The 24922-nt window shown below is 37.1% G+C and overlaps 1 protein-coding gene across 7 annotated transcripts in view; it reads left to right on the forward strand.

Moving 5' to 3' along the window:
- Positions 1–24620, forward strand: part of SSBP2 (single stranded DNA binding protein 2) — a 157069-nt gene extending 132449 nt beyond the window's left edge. For 4 of the 7 annotated variants that reach the window (XM_015849770.3, XM_015849771.3, XM_015849772.3 and 1 more), the window contains 7 exons: positions 1063–1098; positions 4079–4133; positions 6796–6866; positions 8073–8151; positions 11162–11190; positions 16285–16383; positions 18552–24620. In XM_015849770.3, the coding sequence (XP_015705256.1) occupies positions 1063–1098; positions 4079–4133; positions 6796–6866; positions 8073–8151; positions 11162–11190; positions 16285–16383; positions 18552–18581 (399 nt within the window). In that variant the 3' untranslated portion in view covers positions 18582–24620. The remainder of the gene's footprint in view (positions 1–1062; positions 1099–4078; positions 4134–6795; positions 6867–8072; positions 8152–11161; positions 11191–16284; positions 16384–18551) is intronic. The other 3 variants (XM_085529662.1, XM_085529663.1, XM_085529664.1) reach the window with 1 other exon arrangement.
- The last annotated feature ends 302 nt before the right edge of the window (positions 24621–24922 follow it).

Genomic DNA, 24922 nt, shown 5'->3' on the forward strand with positions numbered 1-24922 from the left:
TGTCTGCTATTTCCTCAGAAAACACAAAGGCAGAGTTTTCATTTTCATTCAACAGTTGTGTATCATTAATATAAAATATATCCCTTTTCAGCACTTGCAGTGGGATAAGGAAAATCTTGTTCAACAGACTGGACTGATTCTTTCTGTTCTCAGTTTTGAATTTTTAACTATACTGGATGACAATTGCAGAAAGAAAGAGCTGAAACTCATCCTCAGTTTTCTTTTGCATGGACTCAAACTAAAATAGAATATTTTTCAACTGGTGGTTGAAATATTTTCACTCTACAAAATTAATAGAGAAGTTCAGTAATAAATATGTGTAATAATATATGTAAAATGAGTTGGATTAGAAGTTATTTACACTCATGTAAGATGCTTATTCTACAAATAATGTACCTTTTGTCAATTCAGTTACTTCTTACCTCATCCTTCTATAATGGCATTGCTCCATGTTCCTTAAGAGTGAATCGTTGAAAAGAGTGTTGCATTATGAAGAAAATTGGGTTATTCGTAGCCAACTGGATTTCTGAAGATATCCTTTGTAATGAATACCATAGTTGAATTTTACATGAAATTAGGACACTGTTCTTTAAAAAGAAAAAAGAAAGAATAATGCTGAGAAACAAAATGAGTAGCTCTCAGGGTCAACTAAACAAGAGTCTCTTCCCTTTTGCAGTCCAGATTTTAATCAAGCTTAAGTATATGTAAGAACAAATTCAGTCCATTTCAGACGCCAGATCCCAGTTTGCATACATTTAAATGTATAAATTATTTGTATTGTTTTCATTAGGGTGACCACAAGGATGCGGTAACCTTAAATGGAAGTATTTTTAAGTATTTGATATGAAATGTCTGTATTGGAAAGTTTGGACTTAAACATGCATAAAATGACAAGTTGTTGAAAAGGTGTTTATGGTTGTTGTCAAAAGTATGTTTCCATCATTTTTCACTATGTGTTGGAAACAAATAGAAATGCATTAACCTGTAACTCTTCATAAACATTGTCATGAACTTCATGTCACTGCAGAAGAACCTACTGTTTTGTTTCTGTTGATGTTACAGATACCTTATTCTTCAGCATCTCCTGGGAATTATGTAGTAAGTACAACTCTGTGTATTTACTTATTGGAATAGGTATTACATTTTATTCAGGCAAAGGAATAACAGTCCAGATGTTAAGAAGAACCTTGAGGTATTTGCTGTGTACTGAACATCTGATCCACGCTCAGTATTTCGTCTGCCATCTATGGTACATATGATGATGTTTATTATTAGAAACATTATCAGGCTGGTCAAAATGAGCCTGCATGGTGTTTTATTTTAATGTGTTTATAATAACCAATACAGTCTAATATAATAAGGCAGAAAACCCCGGCTATATTGGAAACATAATATTGTGTATGAATTTTACTTCTTGAGGGGGAAAAAAAAGCATTTGAAGAATGAGTACAAGCTTTTATCTCCCCAAAGAAATATATAAATGGGTGATACTAGCTAACATTTTAATGTAAAATTTTATACTCATAATGACCTCCTGGAGGCTTGGAAGATCTTTTTTCTCTAATCTATTATGTCTTTCTTTCACAGACTTTGTCTTCATTTATTATGTATTAGTCAGTGGCTTTTTTTTTATTTTTCCTAGTCTGTACTTCAGAATGAAATAGTTAAAACATTGTCATTGTATGTGGAATACAGAATGCTAACCATCACTCTGGAACTTCACCGGTGTATTTTACTTATCAACAAGGGTCTTGGCTGGAATATCTGCTGCTTGTATTTGTTTGTATCCCGAGAGATTAACTTTGTTTATTCTTTTAGAGATTTTATTGCTGTTGTTATTGTACTTGGGTAATTTGTACTTCCTTTTACTCTTCTAAGGCATATTGTTTAATATATTTATCTCACGTTTAGTATCGAAGTAATTGTCTAATGGGGGACGAATTTTGTCTCCTCTTCGTAGCCATTTGCCATTTGTCATTCTTGTTGGCAAGCTGTTGGATTCCAGTTTTCTGGACAGTTCAGATTCTCTTTTGATTTTAATATTCTGTCATCTGAAGGTCAGATAACTGCCGTGTTTTAGCATGAGTCAACAAAAACATAAATCTGTTTCAGAACGTGGAAATATTAAATCTTTCACCACCAGGACATTATACCAGTGGGTTTTTTTAACCTGTTTCTGCTACGTGTAGGTTTTTCTTTATTCCTTCATGAGAGAGATGATCCTTCAGACATAATGCTTGAAAGACGAGATCAAGGATGAGCTTGTTAAAAACAGTTTATTTTGTCCTTCATTTAAACAACTGGCTGCTGAAAAGATTAAGTTTTTGATAAGTATCCATAACTCTAGGGCTCATTTGCCAGATTTACACAGTCTAAATCTGCCGATGTCCAAACAAGTTCTTTTTATCAACTTCAGACAGTTCTCTCTGTTGGGAAGGCTGTTTTTGCTGTTTTTGCCCCAAACTTACAGTTGCAGGTTTTGGAAATGGATTTCATATTCTAGTTTTTTAAATATCTGAAGTCCTGATAAAGTAGTAAAGGAAATGGTATAGAAATTAATTTGAAAGAGGTAAAACTTAAGTAAAACACACATTGTACTGAAGGACTCTGTTGTGTGCGTATTAAGTCAAAGGTCAGCCAGGATAAGTGACTGAAAAAAAAAAAACATTGCCATATTTCAATGTATAGGTAGCTTTTTGAGAAATAATTTCAAAATAGATATATTCTGAGGGAGGAAATCATTAGTTCTGGGAGGCTTTTTTAAAAGACACATATATACACACACTGAGGGTAAACACCGAACTTACATTAGATGCAAATATTAACAGGGAACGTGAGTAACTTTTCTAATAAATAACCAGTTAGTGGTTTCTACACCTCTTTATATCAAGGCTGAAAAAAATAATGTAAACCTAAAATCATAGTTTGTGCACTTAGTATTCAAGGTTTCTGTTTCATTTACAATTAACTGTGAGTTAATCACTTACTAGCAGATAGAGAAGCACGCTTCCGATGTATTAAGTATTTTGCTTGAATGAGCAGAGGCAGGGATGGTATCAGTCAGAAAGCTGCTACATTACTGATTTTGATAGCATGAAAGCATTGAACACTAGTACATCATTGCTGTGTGTTTTGTAAGATTAATTTTAGTTGATGGCTGAGAAAAAGAGCGTATTGTTTTAAATCCAAAACTTCGTTGCTTCTTTCCAAAATATCTCAGTGATTTATAGGAAATCCCAGCAACGGTCCTTGTCAGCAGATAGGAACGGCCAAACCTGTATAGTCGGTGTTACTTACAAAATCTGCTGCTGTTTGGAGCAGTCTGTGTGCTGTTCTAAAATACAATAAAAGAGACAACATATAATAACAGTCATACGGCACTGGAAATAATCACCTGTTGTTATCAACCAGAGTGTTTTTTATTATGCAGAAGAGGACCAATTTATATTTGTTGACATTCTGCTGACTTAGACATTTTTATAAAACTGAGTTGCTAGTTCTACGTGTTGCTTAAAAACATCAGTGGATCTGCAAACACAGGCTAGAAGCTATAATTCTATGCCTCGTAAATATCCATTTGTCATTAATTTGAGAAGGAACTGTGTATTCAGATGCTATTTTCAGAAATGTAGGATATTATACAGGCTGAATTAAGAGCATTGAGATACCAACTATCTCAGAGAGAGCCTTTCTTAAGGTGGCTGCCTTCCTCACTTCCCATGAGACATCCTGTACTTTGCCATTAGCAGACACTGGCTACTCTTAAACAAAGCACAACAGAATGGAAAAGCCAATTAAAAAACAGCGGTAACAAAAGTCAGTTGTGGGAATTAAATATTACAGTTTCAGGCCCTGATTCAGGTATTTCTTTTGTCTGACTCACATCATGATACAGTTACTGACTAAAGGGTATTCTTGTGTCAATATGCATTGTATTTAAGTTAATGCCAAAACTTGCTGAGCAATTGTGTTGTGGTAGTCTGTTAGAAGCTGTTCTGCTGGCTTATTGGAAAAGGTGTATCTTTTTTCTGTGGTATTTTTTCATTTGATGCTAACTGATGTTTTCTGCTGTCTCTAGGGTCCTCCAGGAGGTGGAGGGCCACCAGGAACACCCATCATGCCTAGCCCAGCAGGTACAGAAATGTACTCAGAAACTATAAAATTATAAGGGATTTTAGGAAGTACATTATTGTTATCAAATTCAATTTTAATGAGAAATTATTAGCTTTATATGCTCTATATATGTTTTTTTCCTGCTTTCTAACTCCCTTTCTATCCCTGCTATGTTACAGACATACAAGTCACTGTATTTGTACAGTTCAAAGCAGTTCATTTCTAGACCAACCTTTCTTGCATGATTTCAGCAGTAGAAAGGAAAACAAACCAGTGATTTGTTCCCAGATCTTCAGTGTCCCATTGTTTCCCAAGTAATGTGGTCTGTACCACTTGGTGACGAAAGACTGGCCATACTACTACCAAGGTTTGAAGGACCGATGAGGATGAGAGGATTCAGGACAGCTAGTTATCTTTTCAAGGCTTCAAGTTTGTCAGACAGATACTACATCACTGTTCTGCAAAGGAGGGAAAAATCGCAACATGTGGAAGATTCCATCCTCCCCCCATGGACAACATTAGAAGTCTAAGATGAAACTAAATACATAACACATTTAGTAGCTACTCAGACTCCTCTTGGGCAGCGTGTGTCTTTGTAATGCACTTTACCCAGCTAAGACAGACGTGATCACCTCAGTGGTGGAACAGAATCCTCAGTCTTTGAATCCAACTTGTTCTTGCTGTCCTCTATAGTGTCAGAGGGCAGGGAAGTTACCTAATTTCCCATGAAGATTTCTTGCACCAATATCATATTTTCTTTAATTGCAATTCTGAGGCTTTAAAAACACAAGATATTGAGTAGTGCTTCCTCATTATATCACTTGTGGAAAAAAGATACATAGTGCAAGCTGGCATTTAAAAGTTAGAATTTATTTTATCATAAAACAAACTTGAAGACAGCCTACGCTTTTAAAAATAAACAGCCCTGCAGTTACGGCACATGTTAGGCTGTCTGTGTGCATGTCAGATAAAGCTTCGGTGGAGAAAATTTTCCTGTTTTCAGTTAAAGATACTAAAAAAATTTTTAACGCTCTGTTTTCCAAAGTATGCAGATGCTTAGGAACTGTCCGTCTGAGAGTTTTACAAAGGTACTTACTTGAGAAAATCCATTCTGAGTTTCCTAAGGCCTGGAGAGAGTCAGGGATGTATGTCTCAAAAGAGTACCTCACCAAACATTAAAATAGCTTGCTGCATGCTTGCATTTCTCCTTTTCAACAATGAGTACATTTGGATATCATTGTGATACTTTAGTTACCAAGGTTAATTGAAGCTTAAAATGCCGCATCAGAAAGACTGGGAAACAGGAAAAGATCTTGATTTTAACTGCATGTGTATGAATATATTCTCACACAAGATCAGGCCACATTCCCAGTTCCAACACATTTCAATCAGATCTAGGCTTTCTTACTTGCACTACTTCAGACTTAGAAGACATCCATCACCTTGTTTTGGAAAAAAGGATTTACAGCTCAGTACTGAATTTTGCATGTGCTGCAGTTCATAACTCTTGTTCAAAGAGATTGAATGTTCTTTTTGAGGTCCTTTTACAGATGCTGTGGAGGTTACAGATTTTCCAGACCTGCCAGTATTTATTTGTTTGTTTGTTCATTTGTTTATTATGTTACACTGTCCCCTTCAAAATGTGTTTAAACCTTACTTAGAACATTCACCACTCAGTAAAATGTTTCATCACATGGCCTATCTCTTGTCAGATTCCTTGGGAAAGACTTTTGCTAGTTTATCCACCATCTGCTGAGTTTTTTCATTTCCCTTTCTTTGATATTTTGATGAAAGGTGTTAAGACTTTGTATGTATTAGCAGATGAGTTTGAGATCAGAATGAGTAGTAATAGTAATTCTCAGCCATTGGTTTCTTCATTTCAACCTGAAGACTTCTGTATGTCTTGCTAGCTACATCTTGCATTTCATGCTGGAAGTGCTCCACCAGAGAGGAAAGTTCACACACATTAATTGGAGAACTAGCATTATATCTGTGTCAACAGCCAGGCCTAGTGAAACCCTTGTCCGAATTAACAGCTGAGTCACTGTGCTGCTCCAGAATGGTTTTGTTGGTTTTGAACACAAATTAGTTTTGAAGCATTACACCACATTGCACTGTGAAGACAGATCAGCTAAAGCTGTTCTTAGAGTAAGGATTTCGCGCAATGCCCTGTTGAATAGCTAGATATGTTCATAATCTAATGGTCTGACACAGATGAGAAAGAATGAAAAATTCCATTTGCTATACTAACTTGAAGTCTGTATCATTTATTACTATTTATCATTTATTACAGATGGAAAACAAATTACAGAAAGTATTGATAAGAAAGAGACTCCTGTTTTACAGAGAATGTTGAAGATGACTGAAATTATTTAGAGGTCCGGGAGGAAGGGTTTATGGAATTAAACAATTAGATACTTGGTGATTTGTAAACCTTTTAACAGTCATGCATAAAACTAGAGTCTAGAAATAGTCACTCAGGGACCACTGCAATTATTTCTTTTCATGGCTCTGTTGTATGGTAGAAGTAGATAGAAAAGGAACAAAATTCTCCTTTTTATTGCTACTGTTTATCAGTGATTCCGGCACAGAAATAATATGAACAAAATGACAAGAAGTGTCTTGGGTGAGTAGATATATTGAAATATACATATTAGCACTTAAAATAATCTCTTATTACAGATTCAACCAACTCTGGAGACAACATGTACACTTTAATGAATGCAGTACCACCTGGACCCAACAGACCCAATGTAAATATGAATCTAGTTACATACTATTTGAATAATATAGGGTTGTTGTATCCAAACTGCTACATTCACATCAGACATTTTTAGTAATAAGTTTCCCATTATTATGGATGACACTTTTGTTGCTTCCCTGTCCTTTTTAATGTTTCTCAATGATTGATTAATCATGCCAATACATACTAAGTAATGATTGGGGCACTTTTTCTACATGGATGAAACCTTAGAAACTTCTGATTGTGGGTCTTGGTGATAACTTAGTTGTTAGACTGCAATGTAAAATAGACTTCTGTGTGAAATGTCATAATCCTTAGAGCTGCCACTAAGTATTAGTTTCTGAAGGGCTCAAACTTCCATATTACCTCCAAGAAAGAAACACTGAAAGTGGCACAGTGTTATGTTGCCTGGATGTTGATAAAGGGATAAGATTAGTATTTCTGAGAAAAAAATCAAACTTCTGTTTTATCCCAAACTTCAGAAGTTTTAGAACTGATGAATATCTGGATTCTTAGGTAGAACTTCTTTTTTCTCTGATCGCTATGCCTTCAGTTTTGTAGTATTTCTTTACTGCAATCATATTTCACTTTAGTACAGTCCATTTTATGGGACTTAATGAAAAAGAAAGGCCAGTAGAACTTGAAAAATCAGACTTTTAGACATTTGTAATTCATTACTCAGTGAATTGTAAAGAAATATTCTGTAGTGTTAATGCCTCTGAGTTTTTGAAAAACTGAATTAAGGTTAATAAGTATAATTGGACAGAAACTCTCACACTGCAAATATAGCATCGAGTAGTCTGACTGTCAGTATAGATAGGGTGGGGTATGAAAGCTGTTCATTAATCAATTACTTGTTGAAGAGAATAGTAAAGTTCCCCGTAAGTTCAATGGGAGTAGAGGTAGGTCTGCACTACCAGGTGCAGATCTGAAAATCATACACATGGCATTGAAGTAAATAATGAATTATTGATGAATTTTATGCCAGCCTACAGAGGTAAAGTTCTCAAATGATCATGAAGGTAGCAGTTATAAAAAGTGAACAAAAGCAGTGATGCTTTTGCAGTCTTTACGTATGGCTTTCACTTGATTTTCACATTCAAAGCTGGGACTGTGCACTTTTCTATTTTTTTCCTGAGGAATATTTTCTTTTTATTAGATGGCATACTAAAATCTGTACTGTAATACCAGTTTTTAATGTCTGATCCTTTTGTAGTTTCCAATGGGGCCAGGGTCAGATGGACCTATGAGTGGACTGGGTGGAATGGATTCACATCATATGAATGGATCATTAGGTAATAAAAGCAATATTACAAACATTGTGAATTTTCAATGACCAATGCCATTTTCTGTGTTTATTGAGTAATGTGGAAGACTGTATATAAAAATATTGTAAAAAATAGCCTAAATACATCAGTTAAAAGTATTAGGATACTTTTTATGCCTATGACTTTGCATACATAATGTAGCTCTGGAAGAAAAATGCTGTATTTTATTGATGAAAGAAAGTGTAGCTTTATCCCAATGGATCGAAAACACTCTAAAAGTGTACGTAATATGACAGTGAAGTGGAAATGATGGCCTAAGACCCATTTTTACTTACGTCTCCTCATCTTTCAAAAATGTGAGGTGTTACTGTGACATGCTGGTGCAGGTTCTAATCAATTACCCGGAAGTAAGTTATTACATATACTGATGTATGTGTTAAACTGTTTTTTTCCCAGCAATTGGATATCTTCATTTGTTCTATAATTAGCCATCCGTCTGTTAATAATTAGTATTATTACTCCATCCGCACAAGCAGCTTCATACAAGTGCCAATTCTAATGCAGCAAGACAGAGCATGCTATCTTGTTAGAGGGTACAGACACAGGAAAAACAGGATACAGTTTTGACTTTTGACACTATAATTTTTGAAGGACACAAATCTAAGGGAGAAGCACTGCACAACTCTACAAAACATTCATTGCTTTATCTGTTGACTAGCAAGCTCTTTGCTCCTTGCTTTTGCTCTTTGCTGGAAGACACATGAAAAGGATGTAAGAAACAAGGGACAGTTAAATAAACTGCATTACTTCTCCATACCCGCAAGAAATAAAGACAAGGGATTTATTTCTGCTCCCAGCAGGGCAGTAAGAGTGCACACAGTTCATATGCCTTACTCTTCTATCTTCTGGTGACAGAGGCAGCAACTTCCATCTCTGTTGTTCACCAGCAGGGTTCTCTATTACATCAGAGAGCTGCCCCCACAAGGCACCAGCAGCTTTTTCCTGAGTGCCATTTTCTTTTGTGGGGCAAAACCCCAACAAGCTAAACACATGTCCAGCAGCTAGAAGCCAAGCTGCCACTGTCCTCTGGCTTTTGTCCCTGGCAAAAAGCTCTGTCATCTTCGTAGCATGGGTGTGGGTAAACCTCAGCTTCATCCTGCAGTTAATAACATTTAATTATATACACTCATGGCAAAGAAATATCTGTCATTCCTAACACCAGAGTTGCAGGCTGAGACAGAAGCATAAAAAGGCAAAACAAAGGAAGAAATTAAATAAAAAAAAATTTAAAAAATTAAAAAAAAAAAAAAAAAAGTTTATAACAAGATGAGAAATAGCCGTGCTATCAAAATTCATGTAGGAGATACATTCCAAACTACTGAAATTCAACAGTACACATCTAATTCCTAAGAGAATTGTCTTTTGTTTTGGTGGGAGGACAGGTTCCTACAATTCCTAGATTACTTTACATTAGGGCACTTTGTGATTTTACAGCCTTACTTTACAGATTACAATCCTAAAATGTGTTGTTGCTTTAATTAGTAATGATGTGCATTACGTGCAAATAAATGAGAAACAGTATAAAAGGGAATTACATCTTCTTCTGTCAGTCTCCATAGCCATAGAAATGTTTGTTGGATAAATTAAAGAATAAAATTGAAACAGTTGTAGGAGGATTTGGTATGTATGTAGCATTTACTTAGGTACTTCTGGCAGTGAAAATGATTACATTCTTAGTCAAATTAACTATGACTTCTTCATAAGGTTAACTTTGAATTGAAAATGAAATTGAGTTGTTTCCACAGAGGAAGGTGGGGGGAGATCTGCTTTCATTTCCGTGCTGCAGTAAGCAGCGGTGTCTCACAATCAAAGGTGTTAATTGGTCAAGTTTCATCTTGCATTTACCAATCTTCTTTAACCACAACTGTTCTACTGGATATTTGTTCAGAGCTGGTGGTTAGAAGGCTTTTGCTAATTTCCACCAGCACGTTTTCTTTTGGCTGTGACAAAATAGCTCTTTCTCTTCATAACATTCATGAATTTGATGCATTTGTGGAGAAACATCTTACTCCTTCTCAACCTTTATGTTTTGTGACTAAGTCTAGTGAGCTACTACAGTCACCTCCCACAGCCCCCTTTGCTTCATTGTTTTTCTCTGACACTCTTCTAATTGGAATGTCTTTCCTCTAAATAGGTGAGCAGAATTGTTTGCTGTCTGTTGCTGCTAAAAATGCTTTCTATGATACATCCCTCCTAAAATATTTCCTTTATTCTTGACTTTACCGAAGTGAGAGCATGCAAAAAAATATCCTGCTAGTAGTCTTTCATTCACTGTATTTCAGTTTAATTGGTTTCTGTTATTCCAACCCTCAGGATCATCTGCTTCTAAAAGATAATGTCATCATCAGTGTTTGTAACACATTATAAGTGGGTATCATCTCAGCCCGTTTGTGTGTAGGTTAGTGCTTTTGGAGCAAAGACACTGATGAGCTCCCCCTAGACGCACTAGAGATGGACTCTTCACTCCTTAAAAGGGAGCTCTGAATAACTGAAGTTCAGTAAAAACAATAGTCTTTTCTTTTTTTTCCCCACCCCAAGAACATTAACTTCTACTAATTGTCCATAGCTTTGCTTTTTTTTTTTTTTCCCTTGGTCTGCAGCAACATTTCCCCTAGATGTATGTACCCCAAATTAATTGCATTACCTATTCCCTGCCTTCACTAAGAATTCAGGGAGGTTGGACAAACTCTTGTTTAACTTGTACAAGGCCATCTCTTCCTAACAGACATGATTCAAATTGCCTGTGCAGATGAGAAATGTGTCCTTCATTCTTTTCTCTCTTCTTACAGTAGTTGTGTACGTGAAATACTGTTTTGACTGTAAACTTTTACAAAACGAGATAGTGGGAAGGAAGGAGATCACGAACTGTTAAACTTTATAATATTGCTGTCATACCTTATATTTAGTATGGGGAAAAAAGGTTTTTGGTTAATGTCAGCTCGAAACTAATTTAATAATTATTTTATTTTAATTTAAGGCTCAGGAGACATGGACAGTATTTCCAAAGTGAGTACCTAGTAACATATTTTTTGAACATTTCACTGTGAACATATTTTCTTTGTCTTTGTTTTGAAGCTTTTTGTTATGTATCTACAATTTCTGCTCATCAACTATTCAGAGTCTATGCAGACAGTAAACATTAGCTGAAAACTTTAAAGCAATGCCTGTGATCAGTAGAGAATATAAATAGAGTCACTTCATACTGCATAGTAATGTGTGCTAATGCATGTGATTAATGTATATCCATTGCATATTTTGATTTACCATGTTACAGTCTAACATACTTTTAAGACAAATGTATACATATGTAAGGAAGGAATTCTCCACAATGAGGATAGTGAGGCCCTGGCACAGCTGCCCCATCTTTGGAGATGCTTGGGGCCAGGCTGGATGAGGCCCTGGGCAGCCTGAGATGGGGTAGGCAACCTGCCCATGGCAGGGGGATTGGGACTGAGTGAACTCTGAGGTCTCTTCAGACCCAACCCATTCAACAATTCAATGACAATACAGTTCTAATAATCAAAGCTTGTTAGGTGCAAGTTGGGGGCAATGCCTTTATGATGTTACTTGTGTGCAGCACATGATTGTCTTTGTCACCTCTGTAAGGCACAGTTAATATCTTAATCATTATTGTAAGTCTCTAAAAGCTAGATTTAAAAGTACTTGCAGAAGAGTCACTGTTTTGATTTCATAACCATTAAATATTTTACCCAGAACGAATGTGAGCTTAACCTGCAGGGGTTTTGCATCTACAAAAATAATATTATGCTTTAATGTGTCACTTCTGCCATAAAAATAGAACTCTACTATGCATGTGATCATTATTAATTTAAGAACTTATTCAAATAAGGAATTAATGAACTTATTTGGCATTGATAAAGCAGGATAAATCTGTCCCTGCCAACTGCTGTTTTGTACTCAGTGTCTTCAGGTGTAACTGACTAAAACTAATAAGTGTATCAGTAAACCACTGCACTTTTGTGCTTTTGATCTACAAATATAGAAAAAAGATGAATAGCTTGTTGCAGTTACAGTTCTGTAGCTTATTCTTTTATTGAGAAATTTTTAACACTCTTCCCAGAAAGGAGCACGAGTCTGTGGTGAGTGTATGAACTGCTCATGGCTGGCTCAGGACTAAGTAACACAGCAGTGCAGTGAGATCCCTCGCTGTGCAGACTTTGGACTTGTCTGTGGATGCTGTGGTCCTACGGAGGACATCATTGTTGATGCACCCCTAGGCTGGCCCTGGGCTATTGTGAAATGCAAACACATAGACGCCTAAATTTCTGCTTAAACAGGACTTTGTAGGCTGAGGATACGCTCCCAGCTATCCAAAAGGCGCATGTAGTTAGTTAAACCTATTTGTATATCTGAAGTGGAGAAGGAGGAACCTGAACTGTTCCCCAGGTGGTGCTCAGATAGGGCTGTGGGAGAAGTGCGGCTAGTAAAGCATACATAGGCATGTATCATAGTGTGCTGTGCTGTTTATAATGGATATGAGGCCGTTGCCAATGCAGATGACATTATCTTGCATCAGAAGAAATTCACCACAGGCAAACAGCATAATTTCATAATTGCACAGGTGGTTATGGCCTTACAGCATCCCTCTGTGGCCTTTTCTAAAGAGAAGTACCTCAGCAGTATGTCTTAGAGCTGGCTGCTGCTCCTGAGATGGAGTAGCACATATAGCAGGGCTATGCTTTTGTAAGCCTTTAAGGTCTGCATTGTGTTCAGGCCCTGCAAAGTGAAAAATAAAGGTCTAAAATGACCATATTGCCCTAGATGAACTATGCTGAGAGCTGCAGAGGTGGATTCAATGATAACAAGCATACATCACTTTAAAAATCAATGTTCCTGTTCTTCAGTGATGTTTTGTTTTGCGAACTGCAGCATTTTTAAGAATGAAATGGAAAACAAAAAAAGCTATATCTATTAGCTTGCCATTGGATCATTTTTAAAAGACTATATTAAACCCACTGGTATTAAGTATCAGTATATGTACTAATACGATTATCAGGCATTCTGAAAACCTGGATCCAGACATTAACCTGGAAGTCCTGTGATTTGTTTCATGAAACATCGCACAAATCAGATTTGAGGCACGTCTTCAAATATCTAAATGAAAAGGGTGTTTACTCAGGAAGTAATAGAGTTGTCTCATTACACCATTCTCTATACTCGCTTGTAAATACCTTTTTCTGAATAGCACAGCCCAACATGCAGCCTTCACAGGTACCAGAAGTGTGTGGGCAGAGCCTTGTATATTGCAATGACAATTTCATGCAGTTAATACTACATAATACTGTTGAAATTTGATTGCAGGTTCTGCTTGCAGGAAATTGTGTATTTATGTAGCTGATGCATGCAGAATTGTTACATGCCTGCCTTCCAGTTTTGTACACAGTTACCAGGATTGTTCTGGTTACAGCAACAGCCTCCCTTTACACATCACCAGCTAGCCCTGCGGTTGGCTTTTTCACAAGCAGATTTCCAGATTACTAATTAATATGACAGGAATTGTTCAGTGGAGCTCACAGAGTTTGTTTGGGTGTTGCTGGATGCTCAGATACAGCCGTAGAACTCCAGTGGATTAAAATGCATATTAGGGGAGCTGATTATCTTTTCCCATGAGATAAAGGAAATTAATCCAGCCTTGGTAGAGTCAGTACGGCTCACAGAATTCAGAGCTACATTTTCCATAGACAGAGACGATTTTACTTTAATTGGCTGAATGGCAAAACATGAAGCTTTTATGAAGTAGATTGAGATGGAGGAAGTAAATGAACTGAAATTATGCATATTAAATAAACATTAATAACCAGTGTTTCTTTCAGTGCCCATGGAATTTGTGCAGTCATCAAAGAAATAGTAGCTTTGGAAAAATTCAGCTAGTGCTACAATGTGAAACCCCATACTGGCCATAAAAGCCACCCAGGGGAGTTGCTATAAAAGCATTTATGTCAGGAATTTGAACCTTTGGGGCTGGCATACTGTAGCAATTGCAGAATTTCAAAGCTTTGTACTACACAGAGCAAGATAAAATAGGGGTAAATCCCCAAGGAATGATCAAAAGTACGGGAGCATCATATAAAATAAATGTGACAAGGCCTTAGTGGGTTTTAAACTTTATATTCATAGATTTTAAGGCCAGAAGGGACTGTTATGATTGTGTAGTATGACCTCCTGCATAACATAGGCAACAGGACTACCCTGAATTAATTCCTGCTTCAGGTCTGGTAGGCGTGGTTGAGGCAATAGTTTTCAACCTTTTACAAACTATGGATCCCTAAAAATTTGCTCCAATAACTTCAATGAAGAACAAATGTAATTGTCTGGTGTAAATTAATCAGTTAACTTGCTGCTGTTTTTGATGGTGCTGCTGTCCTGTGATTCTTGGGGAATCACCATTAGAAGTAGAGTGAATGAGATGGTAAAGAAAACACAAGGCCAAGGTCTCGAAACTATTATCAGCAATATTTCAGGTTGCTCATAAAAACAATGATACCTGCGTGTGGATTATATATGGATTTAATCATTAATGTATAGTTGCAAATAAATACACCAAGCTGAACCCATAACCATTCAGACTGAAAGTGGGGATCAGGATTGCGGTAAAAACTTAATGAATGGTGGCTTTTCATTAGCCCTGCAAAAGGCCTTTCAAAGCAGATGGCATGTAGAATGGTCAGTCCCTACTGCTGTGCTGATGTGGTAAGGCTTTTTAAGAAACCTTATAAAACTATGCAAGCTAGCATACTGTCTGTTATTCTAATTGAGAAATAACATACAAAAAAAGGGTGGTTTCACTCATGATTCTTCAAGCTGTTGCTATTTAGTCACTCAGAACAAAATCTGTACTTGCAATTGTAATTTATCAGCTTACACATTGACTGCACTGGGTTTTTGTTAAGTTCATAATGGCATATCAAAGTTGGATCTGTGCTGGTAAAATTCAACAGCAATAACATTCAATTTTTTGGATCAAGAGACACGAGGGGAAAACTATGTCAGACATTATAAACTGGTTTCATATTTCCATGACTATTCCCTTCCCATCGCAAAACCTGTGTTAACAAGAGTCTTAACAGTGATAGAAATAGAAGCATCTGTACTCCAGGCATGACAGGTTGCCACAAATGAGCTTTGTGAAAACACCTAACGAATTGTAGTGTCTGACATAATCATGTATTAGCTGTTGACTGAATAATTTCTGTGACAGTTAACTAGTTTCATCCTTTCTGTAAGTATCTGAATCTTGAAATCATTTTCTAAACCTCATAGATCTGATTGTGTAGTACCTTTTGTTTTTGTTTTTGTTTTTTTAATAAACATTTAGTTTCAGATATCTTTGTATTGTTACTATTAATTAGCATCTCAGTTACAACTAGACACTGGAAAAGAAAATTAAGACACTCTTGCAGTAGGCTCTGTGGAAGCAAACACACAAAAGTACAGCTGCTTCTGAAAGTGTTTGCAAGTCTGATTTGGGGGCTGGATTTGGAGCATTTTGTCTGAATTCTCTTTAACTCAGCTGCCTATAAACTCTTTATTAGCTGCTCACAGTGAAGTGCTTTAGCACCTCCATGTCTGACTACATTCCTGAACTACTTGTGAAACTATTTCCATTAACTGCAAACTGTGAACAGAGACCCCAGATATGGGCCTTGATTTATGAGGTCTGTGTTTGCTGTCCACATGTTGACCACTAGGTCTGCCTTTAGAAGTCATGTATGTCAAGACACATGCTCATAGACCTCTGGACTTGACCATATGAATGAGCATGGCGCCAGAGCTTACTCTTAGGTCTGCTGAAGACATTTATAGTTTTTCTGACTTTAGTAGGAGAGGATGGTGGCAATAACCTTGAAAATAAGAATTACAAGTAAATAGTTGTTCCTTTAGGGCCAGAAACCTGTCTGTATGGGCTGAAGTTAATGACATAAGCCTGCATAGCTCAGCAGTCTTATCTCTCTTTGTAAATCCATTGCATTGCATAGTGTGCTGCTCTGTGGTGTAGTATTGAGTGTGTGACACTTCATGAAGCCTGGAAATTAACTGGTGCTCAACACTTAATCTGTGTTTTAAAATCTTGTTTAACAGAACTCTCCCAGTAATATGAGCATGAGTAATCAGCCTGGCACTCCCAGAGATGACGGTGAGATGGGTGGAAACTTCCTAAACCCTTTTCAGAGTGAGAGCGTAAGTATTTTTTAATGGAGTTGTTTTACTTTGGGAACTTTTGTTCCTGATATGATATTTTGTTTAAAAGGAAAAACAAAAAAAGGCATTCAGTGTTCAGTGGGCATTTATCAGGTGCAATCTGAGCAGCTGGAATACAGAGTTAACAGATCTTTACATCTGAGTGTTTCAGTTTGTGGTTGCTCAAACTTTGACTCCTAAAACAATGTGTTTTGCACTACGGGAGCATCTTTCTAGGACAAATTCACACTGAAGTATATAAATAAGAGCACCAGATTTCGTGCTGTAAGGAGGTAGCGTGCTCTTCCAGACAAGAAAGGCAAAGGTGCCCTCTAGTGCTCATTCTTGGACAAATGGTGTTTTTTTTTTTGAAATGGAGACAGCTTAAGGCAGCAAAACATGGTGTACAACATGTTGCAAGGTATTTTCCAGCTCCTGTGCCTTAAGCAGTATTTCTAAATCAACATTTAGGTTCCTAAATAGCAGTGGCCTGATTTTTCAGAAGTGCTGAGTGACTTCTATTGCTATTGGAAATCACTGCTGCCAGAAGTGAGTGCAACTTCGTTAACTGTGCAAGTGGTGAATTTTGACTTAGTAGATGTGAATAAACAGTTCCTCTCAGAGCACAGGACAGAAAAATTGCATGGCAAGTTTAACGGGAAATCAGATTTTGGAGTGTTTTGTTGTTGTTATCATTTACTTATTTGAAAGTGAAATGCAAAACAGAGCAGTTTCTACATGTTACTCATGTGCATCTTCAGAAAGAGGGCATGGGGTCAAATTGTTTGGAGTACTGGAGGAAATCAGTTTGTACCACCTGAATCAACGTTTTAAAATCTGCTAAAAAGCTCTAGACACAAATCCTCAATTAGATGTGATCTTAGGTCATGATAATCTTTGACTTTCAATTTGGCTTACTTTGCCTGAACTGAAGGCAGAAGTTCTTTGCCATTCGCCAGGGTTTTATTGGGATTGGGGAAAAGCTCCTGACTTATAATAAAGTAAAAATAACAAATAAGCACTATTTTGTCTTTAGATCCCTTGTTCAAAGTGATTACTGGGATACACTGACTATACTTACTATAATACAGAAACTCATTTGAACTAAGCCTCTAGTTTAAACATTTGAGTTGTTTTACCTTGTTGGCTTACATAAGCATGCTGGCCCACTGTGAGAATACTCAGCACAGGGCAGGAGTATGCCCCAAAGTAGAAGAAACATCAGGGATGTTTTACCTGAGTAGTCCATTCTGCGCAGTCTACATGACAAAGACCTATACTGGGTATTCATAGACACCTGGAAGCAGCCAACTTGAAGCTCCAGCTCTGGCAGTTATTTTACTGCCTGCCTTGTTTTTGCAAAGGCAAATAAATCTCTCCAATTCTTGTATCAGTTTTCATTACAGTCATATTTCTTGTGTTTGAACATTTTCCTCTAGTTAGATTTTAGGCCAGTTGAGTTTCTATAGTCTGCAAATCACAAATTAGGTATATAGATGTGCAGTTCCTGTAGGCAATGTGCTGTGCCATTGATTATTTGTAATAAAGTACTGCTAACTTAAGGGCAACTGTAACTTCGGTAAGGGCTGCAGTTCGTCTTGTGTTAAAATAATAAGTTAAAGTGGTGACTGAACTTTCAGTTCACATAAAGGAGAGTGGCCACTGGTTCAAGCTCGTCTCCTGAAGTCGATAGCACTAGAATAATAAAGGCTAAAATCATAGCGGAGTTCCAGTCAGGCTTATCTGCACGCCCTTCTTCCCATCAAGTAATAAAAAGCTCTCCAAAATATTTACATGGTTCAGCTTACCACAAATGAGCTGCGCTACTTGAGACCAGCTCTTTGACTACCTAAATCCCCAGTAGCCAAAATCAATCAGGAAAAGGTCTGGAAAGCATCACTGAAGTACTGGCTCATCACAACACTCAGGTAACACAGAAATGATCTTGATCTTACTCAATCAGTAAGAGCTGTATTTTTACATAATGAATGAAGGGCAATAGAAATTATGACTCTGCAAATTGAACTACAAGCCTTTGCACAGGCTTTAGTACAAACGTAGGAGAAAATTCAAAGAGCATGTTGACATTTTAACTCATTGGTCCTGAAGAGGTTTAAGTTACCAGGGTAAAAAAATGGTTGTTAAAATGTGAATTCCTCTTTTTTCAGTACTCCCCTAGCATGACAATGAGTGTGTGATCCGTTAACAAGTCTCGTCCTGAAGACCACAGTGAGTTGGCCCTCTTCAGAGAGCTACTACAGAAGAAAATTATTCATCCCAGTGTACAGTCTTAACAAAAGGATCTCAGACACAATCAGACCCACCATTTTTTTTCCTACCATCTCCCCTGTTTTTTTCAAGAAAGTGGGTCCCAAATATGATTGAGACAACTGAGTGGCATAACAGAACTGCCCATGATGGAACTGCAATTATCTGTGTATGTACGTGCGTGGGTAAATGTATATGTATGTGTGTGTGGCACAGAAATACGCACATACATATATAGCCCTGCAGGACACTGTAAAATATTATCACATGACATCTTAAGTAGAATGAAAAGTAGGGATTTATATTCCATCTTTTTTTTTTTTTCCACGTTTACATTCTAATTATTAAAATTTGCTTGCCCTCTCCCCTCCTGAACTGTTTTACGTTGCATATATCATTGCTTTATAAGTTATTTTTTAAGGTGAACTCATTTGATAAATTCTGATTTTGTAAATGTCTGCCATTATGGATAGGAATAAAATTGCTTATAAGAGCTTTCATTAACTTGTGTTTGATACCAGTTACATACCCTGTGAATCACGAACTGTGTTGTCTCAAGAAATAGAAGAAAGCTCATCTTAATTTTTTGGAGGAAATTTAATAATTTTCACCATGTTTGGTGATTTTTTTAATACTTTGCCTTTAAAAAAAAAAAAAGAAAAAAAAAAGAAAAAAAAAAAAGAAGCACTGAAGGTTATTTTTCTTCTTTAATTGAAGCCTAATATCTGCAATATCTATTTTGAAATGGAAGCCTGAATTTGATACAAGCTTCTCAGTATATATAGAGTACTATAAGGTTACTGTATGTGAGCTCCAATTGCTATAGAATCTAGCAATAAAGTGTCAGGGCTTATTCTGCCTTTGGGAATGGATTCTCTATTTAGCACGATCCTCTGTAGGGGTGGTAGCTGGTGGAAATACAGTAGAGTCCTTATTAACAAAACCTGTTGTAACAATTTATGTTTATGTTTCCCCTTTTCAGTGATTCTCAACCAAATCATAATAATCCATGGTCTTGATGACACAACCTCCCAAGCCCAATGAGAAATCAGGTCACTCTGGTACATGAATTCACCCCCCAAACCTTTCAGTAAGCAGCCATTTTTGTGAAACAAAATGAGGGAGTAAACTTTTTATGACTACTGTGTCTTGTGAGGGTCTTACCTGTTGCCATGGACAGGAGAGGAATAATGGTCTGGGGAGTTTTATAAGGTCAACATATTAGATGTGAAAGCTGGGAACAGAGTGGAGAAAAGGTGTGTGGTCTTTCAGGAGGAGTTTCTGGAAACAATCCCACGTCTCTTTAGGCAGAGATCTAAAACCAAGACTGAAGTAAATTTAGTTCTTAGTGGCCTCCAGATCTCCCAGGAAAGTGAAAGTTTTCAGTTGAGTAGTGGTCAAAACACTGATGATCAGCAGTGTGAACACAAAGTGGCTGCACTAAAATTTATGCCACAGACAAAAAACAAAGTCCACTTCGGACTTTGCAAATGGAAGAGCCGCTTAATAGGAGGAGCACTTCTGGACAGACGCTGTCCATGCAGTCTTGTAAGGGGATATTTTGTCATAAATTTGTGCTGAAGAATTGTATGTAGTATGCTCGTTGTGATGGTAGATGCACATAAGGAGTAACAGAATCTCATAACTCATTTTTATTTTTATATATGTTATATATATGTGAAAATAAGAACATATACATATTTTATTCTCTTCCTAGGGCTGTTAAGGATGAAGCTCTTGGAGGCTTAAAATTATGTTAAAATATCAAAAGTTTTGGTAGCATTATTTTTTAGTGATAATAGCTACTTTGATTAGCTATAATCTTGGATTAGATTGTCATTATGTAGTTTTGTGGACTTTATTCCCAGTGATTATGAAGGTTGAATTAACTTGCTTCTCTTTGGAAAATATTTTGTTGCTGTCTAAAGAGATGCCAGGAGCCCCTGTAATTTGCATTAAAAAAAAAAAAAAAGCATAAAGAAAAATCAATTTTCTGAGATCCATCATGGTTGTCACTAATAAGTTTCCCTGGTTATGTCCACAGTACAGCTCAGCTTCTCCCAGAAGTAGTGCAAAGTGCAGGCATCCTTGCAGCTTGTATTTGTCGTCTGTATTATCCTTGTTGGTAGCCTTCCAAGAACTATTCTAGGACTCTTTTCTGCCCAGTTTCAAGTACATGATATCACTGCAGCTGGACTAATGTAGATGGATATATCTGAACATCACATGCCAAAGCCCTTTCTTACAGCAGGTAAGTGTGCTCTTGAGTGAGCCTTTGACCTGAGTCCATCTGGGGTCTGCTGGGTGCCTCAGAGGGAGCCCCTGCAAAACATCACTGAGATTGTAAGGCAGTGAATGTTGGCACCAGAGCTTCTTGCTCTAACATCATTAAACAGAACTGTGGCTTTGTATTAATCCAAACTCCATTTTTAATTTCTCCTCCTGAATTTGGCATCATCTTCAACAGTCTGGTTTATTGGCACCTTTAAGGATAGAAGTCTGACCATTAAATTAAATCTATGCATAAAGCAGTACCCTTTAAATGGAACTGCCTGCACATATTGAATATTATTATCAAAATATGTTGGCCTAATGTATATACATGAGCATAACATCCTTTCTGACGTATCTTCTGTAGTTCTTTTGAACCTCCCTTCTATGCAGGATTTCTTAGTGCCAGCAAATCATTGTTTCCCCTTTACATTTCATTTCCAAGACGTTCCAATCAAACACTGTTGCATCTATCCTGCAGCACAAATGTCAGCATGTATACTGCTGGTTCCAAAAGGAACAGAACTGAGCTGTGCTTCTCATAATGCGTAACTCTGTGCCCTCATACTTCAAGTTACTAGGTATGTCAGCACTTTCCATAACTGTGCAGCCCCACAGATTGGTGGGACAGAAGATAGGTAAGCTTGCAGAATTGTAGATTTGGGACATTGGACTGAATAATCAGTGAACATCTTATTTTTAATCAGATATAAAGTAGCCTAATCATCTTGCTTTTTGTAAGGAATGCTTGCCTTCTGTGCTTACATACATGAGTGAAGTTGTAAGTAACTCATTGCTCATTGCTAAAATCAGGTGATCACAACCATTCTGGAACTGAACCTGTAGAACACAACAGTACATGCCAAATGCTCGACTCATAAATTACAAACATCCCATTATTTTTAAAATTTGCGGGGAGATTTTTACTTGGTCATTTGTTTTCTTTCTTTTGCTTATGATCCTTGTATGATTTTCATAATATAAGGGAATTTTAATATGGAAAGAAAGATTATTTCCAAGCACTGACTGAATACACCCACTTATGTTTCTAATGCACTAAAATATCAGTGCGTAACGTAACTGCTGTTTTTATCTGTCCTTATGCAACAGCGTTGTTGATTATGTCAGAACTTGTCCAGTTCTGGGAGAAATACTTTTCTCACTGATGCCAGGTAGTTTCTCCATGCTGTGTTTTTAGATAGATTTATTGCTTTCATATAAAAACAAATAATGATTTAGCAGATGGATCTTTCAGGTGAGGTTAAAGTAAGGCTTTTTGTGGGGTAGGACTCGATGATCTCTAGAGGTCCCTTCCAACCCCTACAATCCTGTGATTGTGTGGTTTTTAAGAGCAAGTTATGAAATCTTAAAAGCATAGAAATATGGGAATAATTTATCAGAACTGCAGAAATGGAGTCTTATACCATCAGAACTCTGGCAAAAATTCTGCCACTGTGGAATTCAGCTGTAGTTAGGGTTCATTTGTGGATTTCATGGTGAAATCGGTACTTTATCTTCTGCATAAACCCATGAGTAGGAGCATCCATGCCTAGGTTTTATCTCCATATCAGAGTCTTGCTTAGACAAGAATGGGGTTTAAGGGAAGGAAGAAGCTGTATGAATCACTAGTAAAACATGTAGCCTGATGAAAACAAGTACCTTGTATTTGCACGCATGGGTTGCATTATTTTCTTAATTGCCTGAGCACAAGGAAGAACTGCAGTTGCACCTGATATTTTGGGAGTTGGTACATGCAAAAGACAGCAGTAACGGTGAGACAGGTCTCTGACACTCTGTAGGCTACCCAAATATGTTCTAGCTTGCCTTGGGATGTCTGGCATCTGAATGACAGGCAAGTCCTCCAGGAGTCTCCAGAAACCAGCCTACCCATGTCTCAAGGAGAATACTGACCATTAGAATGACTGGCTCACTCCACTCTTGATTCTGCAGAGCACAGTACCGCATGTCACATCTCATGTCCTCTGGAGGCATTCAGCCCTTGCTCTCCCTGTAAAACACTAGGAGAGAGACATGAGCTAATCAGTTATCTTAAATATTTGAAAATAGGAAGAAGGGAGTAGAGCCTTGCCTCTGGAGAGCAGTTCAGAATCATCATTGTGTTTGGGCAGCTTCATGGCTTGGCCAAAAATCTTTTGAATTTTGCCCTGTTCTCTGGCTAGCAAATGAAAAACTTCATTTCAAGAGGATTCGGAATTAGATGGGCAGCATAATGAGAGACCAGCTGTTACAGTATTCAGTGTTGAACATTTTACTTTACTAGTTAAAGTGAATTTTCAGTTGACAAATGTTGCAGTGATTTCTTCTTCTCAGATCAATTATTTTTAGGTGTTTTCTCCTGTTCTTTGGCATCTCTGATCCACTGTTGGTGGAGGCAAAATCCAAAAATGGACTGAATCTCCAGAATTTGACCACATGTTTTTGCATTTGCAGAACACAAAGGAGAGTTGAAAGATATTGAAAACAAAACAAAACAAACAATCAAAGAAAACCTGGTAATTTTTTTCTGATTTATTTCACAGTAAGTGAGGATAGAACCACAGCTTCTGTCCCAAATGCTCTTGGGTTTGGTTAGGCCTTCAGGAAGGGAATCCTGGCAAAGCACATCTGTTAAATTTAAACCCCCCAAAACTGTTTCAGTGGGAACAGCTCATTTTTCTTTAAACTGATCACACTAAGGATCTAATTCAGGATGTAATGACACACAACGTCTATGAAAATTGAGTACACTCAAATGTAAATGACTTAGATTTAGATTTTAGTGTGTGCAGTTCCCTCTGCTTCCCAGACATTATTGGCTCCATCCTATAAGCTGCTGTTTGTGCCAGTTGTCCTGCTGGAACTTTGATGAAACCACTCAGATAGCATCATTTTTCTTGTAAGATTTCATCCTGACCTTGGTGAAATGGAGGATTTGTCTGAGGTGTGACATTATTTTGCAGATCTATATATGGAGAAAAATACAAAGAGTCTACTGAAATTACCAAAATGTTGTTTCAACATGAAAAACAGAGGAAAAAAAAATCCTTAGCTAAATTACTGATTTGAGTGCATGCATGCAAGTTGTTTGCCAGCACTGTCATCTTGGAAACAAATTACAGTAACAAATTTAGGGAAGATAAATGGACTGTCTACTCAACAATTGAAATTCTGATCCTGCAAACACAGGCACATTTGTTTGAAATAAAGCCTACACTGGCTTAATTTTAAGCAGATTTAACAATACAAATAATATCCTTCAGAAGAGTGAGACTGCTAAAATGCAAAACCCAGGCTGAGTGTGGACAGTCTAGAAGTCTTCCCCAAGCCAACATTTTATCTCATATTACCGATTTTACTGGTGCATGAACACGTTCATGTGCCAATAGTACTGATATGTGGAACAGATACGGCTTTCTTCTGTTTCTTATTTTATTTCTTAGAGCATTGTCCACTGCTATATTACACGTTTTTGTGAACTTGTCCTTTCATTTTGCTTTCAGTCATGCAGCCATAGTTTCCCTCAACATAGCTAACAGCTTTGCAGTTTTAGTCTGAACTCCTCTTTGGTCACTGTTCTTCATCTAAGCCTAAAATATGTAAGAAAGTCTCTCATGTAATGGGAAAACTTGCCATAAAAATGTGTAAGGGTTTTCTCGGGTACATGTTTTCACATTTAATAAAGAGACAATTTTCAGTTATGATTTGAAATGGTCACTTTCTAGCCACTATTTAATATCTATGTGCAAAAGAATGCAAGAAAACAAATGACATTTTTTTTTTCTCTCTCTCTATTTGAATTCAGCATTGTAAATACTTACTGAAATACATGTTTTGGGGAAGCCAGACAAAACCAAAACTTACTTCCTAGCTGCTGTGAATAATACAGGCCTTCGTGCCTAAATCTCCTTCCGTATCCCTGAGAGCAGATTGCCTCACATCTGGTGCACGTGGCTCACGAGGCCTGTGTGGGGCCTGGCTGTGGAGGTCTGGGCAAATGGCC

Source organism: Coturnix japonica, chromosome Z (genome assembly GCF_054131305.1).
Source record: "Coturnix japonica strain WE chromosome Z, WE-NBRP24, whole genome shotgun sequence".
Lineage (NCBI taxonomy): Eukaryota > Metazoa > Chordata > Aves > Galliformes > Phasianidae > Coturnix > Coturnix japonica.